Source organism: Crocodylus siamensis, chromosome 3 (genome assembly GCF_052110815.1).
Source record: "Crocodylus siamensis isolate JL-2025a chromosome 3, ASM5211081v1, whole genome shotgun sequence".
Classification (NCBI taxonomy): domain Eukaryota; kingdom Metazoa; phylum Chordata; order Crocodylia; family Crocodylidae; genus Crocodylus; species Crocodylus siamensis.
Genome location: NC_143397.1, coordinates 465563 through 476470, shown reverse-complemented (window position 1 = coordinate 476470; position 10908 = coordinate 465563). Strand labels below are relative to the sequence as shown.

General features: G+C 66.5%; 1 protein-coding gene across 1 annotated transcript; it reads left to right on the top strand.

Annotated features, from left to right (window-relative positions):
* Nucleotides 1-7860: 7860 nt before the first annotated feature.
* Nucleotides 7861-10777, top strand: MSMP (microseminoprotein, prostate associated). The gene is made up of 3 exons (XM_090037140.1): nucleotides 7861-8835; nucleotides 9323-9431; nucleotides 9675-10777. The coding sequence occupies exons 1-3, from the start codon at nucleotides 8724-8726 to the stop codon at nucleotides 9862-9864; spliced, it is 411 nt and encodes a 136-aa protein (XP_089893266.1). The 5' UTR covers nucleotides 7861-8723; the 3' UTR covers nucleotides 9865-10777.
* Nucleotides 10778-10908: the final 131 nt, after the last annotated feature.

Sequence of the window (10908 nt, the reverse complement as noted above, 5' to 3'; positions counted from 1 at the left end):
CTGGTGCGGAGGGAGCTCAGGCCCATGGACTGGCCCGGCTCCATCTGGGGCCCCGCTCCCATCTTCTCTCCTGCCCTGCCTGGTGTCCAGCGTGCCTGAGCTGGAGGGGACTCCCCCGCCGATTGCCGGGGTGGCCCCTCAGCCCCCTGAGCCCACTCTTCAGGCCCCCGTGCAGTCCGTGCCCTGCAGCCGGCCCCACGGCTGGGCGCTGCCCGCTCGTCGCAGCAGGCGCTGAACGAAAGGCGCCGCCGGCCCTGCTGCTGCACCCCGAGCGCTGGGCACCCCCTCCAGCAGGGCCCTGCCCCCTTTGTGGAGCCATGGAGAAGTGGGGCTGGCAGGGACCCCCGAGCTCACATCCAGCCCCAGCCCGGCCCGAGGCAGGACCAGTCCCGTCTGAACCAGCCTGGACAAACACGGCCCAGGCATCACCCCTGCCCCAGGAAACAGGGGGGGCCGCAGGGCCAACGTCCTGCTGCTGCAAAGCGGGGCCATGGGCACTCCACAGGCCCCAGGCCGAGGCCGTGTCCCCACTGCAGAGGAAGGCAACCCCCCCGTGGACCAGTCTGAGAAGGGGGGAGATCCCTTCCTGACCCCAAATCTGGCACTGGTCTGACCCTGAGCGCAGGGGCAGGACCCTCCAGCCAGGCCCCTGTGCGGCTGGAGCCAGCAGGGCCATCGGCGCAGCCCAGCCCCTTCCCCAGCTTCTGGGGGAGGCTTCAACCCCCCCGACACACGGAGCGGGGGGGCACCACCAGCGCAGCCCAGGAGCCCGGGACGTCTTCCTAGCAGAGCACAGGCATCGCTGCGCCTACATCCTCCCTGCCCAGTGGGTGCCCTACCTCTCCTTGCCCCCTCCAGCGATGGAGAGTCCACGGCTCCCCGGGCATCTCTCGTCTGAATTAAGCTGTGGGGTTGCTCTGCCCAGCAGGGTCTGGGTCCCCGTCTCCACTCGGGGGCTGGGCGCCTGCCCCCTGCACGCAGTTCTGAGTGCGAATGCTGCCTTGTGTGCATTTCCTGGGGGCCCAGGCCGCCCCAGTCCTGACACGGGCTGCCTGTCTACGCCGTCACTCCCTGCCGGCGGCCCCGGGGCTGCAGCCCGGACAGGCTGTCTCCTGCCAGAGGAGACGAGTGGGGGCATGGCGCCGGCCAGGGTCTCCGGTGACATCTGCTACGGCTTCAGGCCCAGCCCACGCAGCAGCCGGGGGCTCCCGCTGTCCTGCTGCCCCCCACCCCGGGCGGCCCTGATCCTGCAGATCCGTTACCTCTGGACCTGCACGTTGCTCCTGGCACTTCCTGGGGTTCAGAGGTTTTCCTTCCACTGCAGTGGGGGCACGGCCCGGGCCTGGCCCTGGGGTCTCTGGGGCATGTACGAACCCCCTTTGCAGCAGCAGGATGCCGTCCCTGCGGCCCCGCTCTGTCCCAGGGGCCGAGGCAATGCCAGGACTGCCTGGGAGTCGATGTCGTGCTGCTCAGAGCAAAGACAAGGTGTTCATCTGGCTGGTTTGCACAGAGATGATCTTGCCTCGGGCCAGGCTTGGACTGGATGTGGCCCCTCAGGTCCCTGCCAGCCCTGCAGCTCTGGGACTCCTAAGCAGATCGCGGTGCTCGCGGTCCAGGGCAGGGGCGCAGGCCCTGACAGTGGCAATGGCGCACGGCAGAGGGAGGAAGGATGCCTGATGCCTGCAGCTCACACGGGGCTTCAGAGCTGTAGTAGGGGAGGGCATCGCACAGCCCCGCAGCCAAGCAGCCTCGTCCCTGACCTGCCAGAGCGGGACGGGGAGGTCTCCAGCTCCAGCACGTGCACAGCACTGCCCTCGGGACCCTCCCAGGAGGTGCTTTGTTGAGCCAGGTCCCAGCTCTGGCTCCGGAGTGACTCCAGTTTCCTGCAGGGAAACCCCTTTTGCGACAACAGCGCCAGCTGGGCGGGCCCTTGTGCCAGACAGGGTGCGAGGGCACGGCGAGAGGTGCCGGGGAGGGCGGGGGCCGTGGGGCATGTACGTCTGGTGCCCTGCCCAGGGCCCGGCTCTCCCTGCTCCAGACACCCCACGGGCCAGACAGGGAAGCATCCAGCCATCTCCTGGTCCCTCTGTGTCCCCGGGGTGAGTGCTGGGGCCTGGGCTGCTGAAGGTAGGTGAGTCCCAGGTGGGACGGAGCAGACACCACCCCACGGGCTCCCACAACCCCCCAGGGGAGAGGCCAGGGCAGGTGGGACAGGGCTGGGGGCCCAGTGCGAGACCTGCCCGGCTGCTGGGGGCTTTGCATGGGCACTGCAGGGGCCCGCGATCAGTTTGGCTGCTGTTTAGAGAGAAAACAAGCCTGCGCGGGAGCAGCAGCCAAGGCCTCCCCGGCGTGAGCGCGGCACCCCCCCACTTCCTCGGATTTATGGTGTTTGCTGTCCCGGTGCCAGCGGCATCCTGTTTGCTTCCTGCTCTGCAGCTGCCACTCGGCACGGCTGGCTGTAGCGCTCCTGCCAGCCGGCGCCGGTGCGGGGCGAGCGAGCTACGGGCACGGCTGCCCCGCGGCAGCTCCTCGGCTCTGGCCAGGGCCGCGGGGCCGTGTCCGCTGGCGGGGCACCGGGCATCTGCCAACAGCTGCCGGACGTCTCTCCAGCTCAGCGCCCTGTGGGAGCCCCCTCAGGCATGCCAGCTTCGCCACGGGAGCCCCCGGCCGGCCGGGCGGCAGGAGGATGATTTCTGCGCCGTGCCACGAGGTCCTTCCCTGCTCACCCGGGTGCCCTGCCTGGGCCCTGGCCTGCCCCACGCTCTGCATGGTGCCATACTGCAGGGGTCCAGCCCTCCACAGCAGCGGGGGCAGAGGGTGTCCGCGAGCCATGATGCCCAGAAGGGACCGGCAACCTTGGGGCCGAAGCAGAGGCAGTGGCGGGTGGGTGTGCAAGGCGTGCACTGCACGTTGCAACCATCACTTCCCTTCCAGGTGCATCTGGTCACTAGAGCCCAAGTCCCAGCTCGCTCCAAACCCTGGCCCAGGCCAGCTGCTGAGGTGTAATGCAGCTGCCCCCAGGCACGAGGACCCTCTGGCTGCGGGGAGCGCGGTGCTGCAGCCTGGGCCCTGGGGCTTGCAAGCGGCCGGTTTCCCCAGCCCAGAGCAACTCGGGGTGCTGCTGTCTCCTTTGTCTGCCTGCCTTAGCAGGTACAAGCTGCTCTTGGACGTGGTGACCAGCTTCATGGAGTGGCCTGGGGACTCACCGGGGCCCTTCATGCCGTGCCCCAGCCCAGCAGGCACCATTGTCTGGTCTGACCGGGCAGGGGAGAGCCCCGGGGATGGTACAGCACGTGCCAGCGAGGTGCCTGGTTACTGTGAGGGGTCGTCAGAGGGAGAAGCTGGTCCCCACCGGCTGCAGTGCCCAGCGCACAGCCCAGCGCTCTCCCTGCAGCCGGTCTGGCTCCGGCTCTGGCTCCAGCCCGCGGTCCAGCAGGGCTGTCTCAACCCTCGGCGGGAGCTCACCCACCTGCACCAGGCATGGCCAGGCGGTGACGAGGCCAGCCCCACACCCCACCAGCCTCCCGTCCGCAGGTTCTCTGCCCCAAGTGGGTTGCAGGGCCATTTCCATCTCCTCTCCAGCCCTTCGCCCTGGCAGACACAGGAGTGCATGAGACCAGCGAGTGCTGCTCGCAGGTGCTGTTGACAGCAGTGACCCCTGCCTGCCCCGCTCACGCCCTCTGGTCAACCGCCACATCTGACGCCGCTTGGTTGCTCTCAGGGAGATGCCTCTAGTCTGGGCAGGGTTTCACGGGACATTTGCTTTTTGCAGCATGGGGCTGGCAGGGACCCCTGCGTCCAGCTGTGGTCAGCGTGGCAAGGAGCCCCACGTATCGCCTTTTTGAATCCAGCCTCCGCGGCGCTCTCCTGCTCAGCTGCTTCTGGACGACGGCTCCGTGCAGAAGCTGTTGTGAGCCACAGCCTGGCTCTGTCCCATCTTCCCCCCGCCGCTCCCCGGGACAACCGTACAGGATAACTGAACCGTGCATCCGTGGTGCCGTGCTGCCGGGAGCCAAACCTGGGTGGCGTCGCCAAGCGGCACTGCTGGTAACCCCCAACACAAAATGGTGCAGCCCACACTGGTGCCACCGCCGCCCCTCCTGACAGAGCAGCTCGATCTCGGAGCTGCGGGGCAAGCGCCTGCCCTGGAGCGGCCTGTGCCGCGCAGACCCAGCGTGGCCCTGGCCAAGGCCACAGCCCCGGTGCTTCGGAAGCGCCAGCTTTTCAACCCTGAAAACCACTGGGAGCTAAACCGAGCGGGAGGAAATGGGGGCAATCACTGAGACGCTTTATGGGCTGTCCAGAACAAGGCAAGCCTACCGGAGACCACGGAGGAAGGCACCTGAGGGTTAAAAGGTCCGGGCTAAGAGGAGAGGTGAAAACTGCAGTTAAAGTGGAGAAACGGAGAAGCTGTGGCCAGGCGTGCAGACGCAGCAGTGAGACCTGGCAGGGGCAGCTCCGGGCACCAGGCAGGTGTCTGTGGCTGCCGGGCCCAGGACATGGAGCAGGACGTCTCAGCGCTGCGGGAAGACGCAGAATCCGGCCTGGGGCCGCGGCGGGCAACGGAGGAGAGGCGGAGGCGGCGACTGTTTCTGCTCTGCGCCTGGAGCAAAGCGGGGGGATTCTGCTGACGCCCCCAGGACGGCAGAGCAGGTCTCCACGGGCAGGGCCCGATGCGCCGCCAGCTCCTCCAGGAGGACGTGAAGAGCTGGGGGTTTCCATTCAGAGAAGCAGGGTGAGCAAAGGACGAGAAGACGCCGATCACACGACTCCGGGAGCTCGGTGCATTCGTGTGGAAGGGGAGAGGCAGGGGTGACCTGCTCCCACTCTGCGAGCGCCTGCCACGTCCCTACCCCGAGGCTGCCGGACCACACGATGACAGAGATGGAGGGAAGCCGGCAGCTGGAGGGGTCGTGGCTGGAGAGCGTCCAGGTGCAGCCTGGAGCCCAGATGAACACTTAGCCGCGGCCTGTCACGAGCACGGCGACGGCAGGTGGGAGCGGGGACGGAGATGACCGGAACCGAGGTGGAAACGAAGCTCAGCGAGGTCGTGCACTCGCATCGGGGGACCGCACCTCTCCAGCCGCACTCCTGCCTGAATCCACACGGGCAGCAAAGTGCCTAATTCACCTACGCGGGGGTCAGAAGGAAGGTCTGCAGAACGGCACTGTGGTGAAGTCTGCTTGCCAGAAGGTTTGTACCACGAAAACCACCAGCCTGCGCTTGGGTCTTCCTTGCTAGCCAGACGACTGTGCCCCATTTTGGGGCTCGGGGGTGCGAAGCCACGTTTGCCCTTGCTGCCGTCGGTATGGGCGGGGTGGCGGGGAGTCAACTTCAAACTGCGGTGTCTGATCGTCCAGGACGACAGTGTCTCCAGACACTTGGCTGTCTCCGTGTACTTGTACTTAAGGGAGTAAATGGTAGTCCGCAGGCCTCGCCATGCTTTTGAGGGAAAGAACAGAGATATGGAGAAGACCAGGATGAGCTGGGTGGGTTGTACTAGACCCTGACATCCACCTTCAGTGGCTCAAGGCCAGTGCAGAGCCGGCCTGCCTGCACCAGGCAGGCGTCGGGCACGGTGCCACGTGGGGAGCCGCGAGTTCAGCCAAGGAGCCCGAGGCGGTAAGGAGATGCTCCTGGGGAGAGAAGAGCGGTGGGGGCTGGAGGTGCCCCGGGGACTTCCCCGAGGGCTGCTCTTGGGACGCGGCGTCTACAGCAGAGGCGCGGTGACAAAACGTGCGATGACACCAGGCCGGGAGAGCGGGGGGACCATCACACTGGACTGGGCGGGCGCTGAGGCCCTGCCCTGGGCATGCCAGGAAATCACCTGGTCACGGCTTTGGGGGTTAAGGACGAGAACTGCTGCAGCTGGGAGCGCTCCAGCGGGACAGGACTGAGCAGGGGAAAGCCCTGGGGCAGCCTGGGGGCCCAGATCCCTACAAATCCTGGACCCCCACGCGGGGAGCAGCGGGTCGACAATGCAGGCTCTGCGCTCTCGCGGGCCGAGGGTCAGTAGATGCGGATGGGAGCAAGACACCGCTTCTAGGCTCGGGGAAGTGCTCACCGAGGCTGGGACCCCCGGCGCTGCTGGGCATTGCTCCGTCGCGACCGGACGTGTTGCCGAGCCCTGCGCTGGCTCCACACGGCTCCGAGCTCGGGGGTCTGTGCAGGGCCGTCCCAGCTGAGGCCAGGGCCACGCAGGAGCTCTTGAGAGCAAGTGACCACAACTGTCCTTGGCCTTGGCCCCGTGAGTCTGTGCCCTCCCACTCATTCCCTCAACGAGGGATGCAGTTGTAGTCCCAGAGCCGCGGGGCTGGAAGGGGCCTCAGGGGTCACGTCTAGGCCAAGCCCTGCCCGAGGCAGCATCAGCCCTAGCAAACCAGCCCAGACAAACCCACTGTCAGCACAACACCGTCAGTCACCACTTCCTAGACCTCCAGCGCTGGCAGCTGCCAGGCGCAGGAACATGGGAAAAGCCCGGGTTAGACCCCGGTCTCTCCCCTCCAGCCTTCGCTCTGCGCCATCCTGCGACACAGGAGACAGGCAAAACGGACCTGGGTCTGAGCCAGTCCATGGCAGCTCTGATGCTCTTGTGTTGTGAACCCTGACACAGCCCCAGGCATCACCCCTGCCCCTGCCCCAGTGAAAGCAGGGGGTGCAGCCCCACTGCTGCAAAGGGGGTTCATAGATAGTTTCATAGTGGGTCGGGTCGGAAGGGGCCTGAGCAGATCGTCAAGCCCGACCCCCCGCCATGGCAGGAAAGAGTACTGGGGTCAAATGACCCCAGCAAGGTGTTCATCCAGCCTCCTCTTAAAGCCCCCCAGGGCAGGAGCCAGCACCACTTCCCTTGGAAGTTGGTCCCAGACCCTAGCCGCCCTGACTGTGAAGTCGCACTTCCTGATATCTAACCTAAATCTCCCCTCTGCCAGCTTGCGACCGTTATTCCTGGTCGCAGTGCTCGGGGGAACAGGGACTGCCCCAGTGCCTGCTGATCCCCCGATGCTCTCGAGACCCCAGGCAGGGCCCGCTGCAGAGGAAGGCAAACACCCCCAGTCCGCACCAGTCTGAGCAGGGAATAAATCCCTTCCTGCCCCCAGTGCAGTGTTGGTCTGAGCCTGAGCACAGGGGCAAGACCCTCCAGTAGGACCCTGCGGGTTGGTCCCACAGCAGCACTGGTGCAGCCCTGTTCCCATCCCGGCCTGGGCTGCAGCCGGCCCCCAGTGCCTCTGAAAGAGGTGAAGACTCCCTGACATGGAGCAGGCGTGGCGGAAGGGGCACCCAGCACAGCCTGCAGCCCGGGCGTCCCCACAGCGGAGCACAGGCAGCACAACGCCGAGTTCATCCCTGGCCCATGGCTGCGCAGCCTCTCCTTGATGCCTCCAGTGATGGAGAGTCTCCCCTTCCCTGGACGCCTGTCCCACTGTCCAGGGAAGTGGTGGATGTGGCAGTGGCCGGCAGGGATCTCCAGAGCTAGGATGCATTGGAGGGTCAGTTGGCCTCAGAGGCAAACCCAGGCTTGTACCAAACTTGGAGAAGGCCTGACATGGGGCAGCTCGTCCCAGCTCCACCACTGAGGCAGCAGGTGCTGGACTTGACACCGGGCCATCCTGGGGCCCCATTTGCTGCCCTCGTCCTCTGGCCACGCAGGTGCCTCAATTGAGCCCCTGCCCCCTGCACATTTCTGCCCATCCTTCAGCCCTTGCATCCTCTGCTGCTTCCAGGAGCCAGGGCTGCACTGTCCAGGCTGGAGGACCAGCTGCCCGCGTCTCCTGCTCAGCCCTGAGAAGAGCTCATCTATCTGTGGAGACCAGCTGAGCAGGGCAGGGCTGCCCCCCGGGCACCTGCGTGACTGCGGCCTGGCCACATGCTGCTGTCCAGCCAGGCGGGGCTGTGGGGCCAGTCTGGGACTCGGTGTGAGCCTGGGGGCTTTGCTGGCGCATGCCATCTGTGCCCTGTACCCATCTCTTTGTGGTGCGGGCCCAGAGCATCCCTCCCTCTTTGCAGCATCTCCCGGTGGCTGCAGACATGCTGGCCCTGCGGCAGCTGCCACCAAGAGAAGGGCCACCCGCATGCCCCGGGTTGCTGGCAGCTGCAAGGCCACAGCCTTGCAGGGCACGGAGGGCTAGGCCTGGTGACAGCTGCGTGGTGGCTTTGGTCCCACGCTCTGCCACGGGGCTGGGGCAACCTTCCTGCCATCCCAGGGGTGGATGCACAGCTGCCACGATCGCAGTCTTGACCCTTCTCTCCAGGCTTGGATGTGCTGGTCACTCAGAGACTCGTTGCCGTGACATCTAATCCGTGGATGTTCGCAGGGACCGGAGCCAGCGTGGCGCCCCGGGCAGACTCAGAGAGAGCCTTTGCCTGGGACCCGGTGCGAGGGGGCTGCCCCGCACCTGCGGGTGCCGGGTCCGTGACCTCCCAGCCGAGGCCCAGGCCCCTTGGGGCTTCCAACTGGAGCCCTGCCCGGAGGGCATGAATCAGCTTTTCGCAGCTTGTTAAAAGTCCTGATCCTGCCTCTTGTTTTCGTGCCTTTCAAATCAGGAAATGAGTTTTACAACTTTCCAGTGGGGCACAGCTGGTGGCCAGGGTCGTAAAGCTGAACTTTATAAATATCTCCCGTGGGGACGGGGAAGAGCATTAAAAGGGAGAGCGAAGGACAGAGCAGGAGACAGAGAGAAGTGGGACTTCACCAGGACCGGGAAGAACCCATCCGAGCTGCAGCCATGGCCGGGCAAGCGCTGAAGAGGGGGCAGGTCTGGGGCAGGCTCTGCCTGGTGCTGTCTCTGCTCCTCCCGCTCCAGGGCTCCCAGGCCAAGTGCTACTTCCAGGCAAAAGGTAAGGGGATGAGAGTAGAGGTGGAGATGTGGGGCACGGGGAGAGGCCCACCTTCCCCTGGCAGCAGGCGCTGTGCTCTGCGGGGCCGCGAGGCAATTAAGGGATGTCATTGCGATCCGGTGGGCTGACGAGGGAGAGCGGTGGTCCGTGAACCGCCACCAGCTCCCTGGGAAACTGCGACAGCGCTCCCAGCCACCCCGGGCAGGGCAGGGCAGGGCGAGGCTCTCGTGCTCCTGGCACGGTCCTGGCTGCTGGGTACAGCCCAGGGCTGCCAGTGCCTCGGTGCCAGCACCCACACCTGTCCCTGCACCAGGCGTGGGGCTCCTTCAGCAACAGCTGCCGCATGGTCCTACCTGTCACGGAGCCTGGGCTGGGGCTGGGGCAGCACCCGGGCCACTGGGGCTGGTCCTGGCTGCCCCGGCCCCCACGTCCCACGTCAGAGGCGGGGGTCCTGGGGCACTGCCTCATCGCTGCCTTCCCCCCACAGCCGCCTGCCAGTACGAGGGGAAGCAGTTCAGCCTGGGGGAGTCGTGGCTCAGCACCAACTGCCTGCTCTGCACCTGCCTGCACCCCGTCGGCGTGGGCTGCTGCGAGATGTGAGTGGGTCGGGGGCTGGTCCATGGGACGCAGTAACGGGGCGAGAGGAGCGCCTGGGTGCGGGGCCTGCAGATGTGCCGCCAGTGCAGGATGAGCAGCTGGTACCAGACGCGCTGGGCTGCGAGGCAGCCCCAGGGGCTGTGGGGTGGGGAAGCAGCTTCAGGGAACGCACTGGTCAGCCTGGCCTGGGAGCCCGTGCCCCCACAGCGCGGGGTGACAGCCTGTCCCTTCTCTCCCTGCAGCACCCAGCACCCCATCGACTTCCCTGACTGGTGCGAGGCCCACTACGATGCCCAGACCTGCCAGATCTCTGTGGTGCAGAAAGCCAACCCTGGCCTGCCCTGCGTCAACAGCCTGGAGCGCGAGTGGGGCTCGGCCGGCACCCCCGAACCTGCGCTCAACAAGGTGCTGGAGACGGGGCTGAGCCGGTAGAGGCCCGGCAGCCCTGCGCCGCCGGCACACCCACTGCATGTGCCAGACCTGCACCACCGCCACGTAGATCCTCCACTGCAGCCGCCTCCCAGGGAAACCACTATCCGGGTCCGCGCCCACGGCCTAGCGCTGCCTTGGCATGGCTTTGCTTCTGCTTCAGCTTCCCGAGCCCACCAGGCCCCTCCTGCCCGCAGCACAGCTCCCTCTCCAAGAAGGGCAGCCCCAGCTCTGATCGGGGGGCTCCGGGCACCCCACTGCTCCTACTCATGCGCAGAAGCCCCTGACTGGGGGAAGCCATGTGGAGGCCGGGCCAGGAGAGTGGGGACTCTTGCCTGACCAGAGATGGGCACAGCAAGGGCAGGGAGGGGATGATGGCACCATGCTAGCGTCCAGGTGGGTGTGGACAGGCAGCCCCCAGCCCGGCTCGGTGGGAGCAGCTTCTGGGTATAGGGGAAGGAGGTCGATTCTTTCCAGCCTGATCTACGGCTCCAAATGTGCACGGCCCCCAGGCAGCCTCCTGCCCCTGTGCCCGGGGCTTCTGCGTCCAGACCCCTTGCCTGCCCCATTGGCAGGGCACACCCCACACGAGACCTGCGGCATGTCCTGGGGCCACCCTGCCCTGCGCTGTGCTCCCCAGAAGCTCCTTCCACCCTCAGAACCACTACAGCCCCTGCCTCAGCCCACGAGCGGAGGAGCTTACCTGCCTCGCACCTGGGCCCTGCGGGCAGCCACGTGCTGGGTGCCCTGGGGCAACTGCAGCCGCAGGCCAGGCCTTCTGTGGGGTGCCCTGCCTTGTGCCACAGTGCCCTGCTGGGCTGAAGCGACCGAGGCGCTGGTGCGGAGCGGGCTGTGCGGCACCCTGCCTGGCCGGCGCCAAGCCTGTGTTGTGCAGAGCCTGTGTAGATGTTCTGTTCTCGCAATAAACGTATCACAGTCCACCTGGGCTCTGCCTGTCTGCCCGGGGATGCGTACAGGGGAGACAACAGGACGCCAGCCGAGTCCCTCCACACCACGCTGCCCCCCCCACGCACTCCGGGCTTTGAA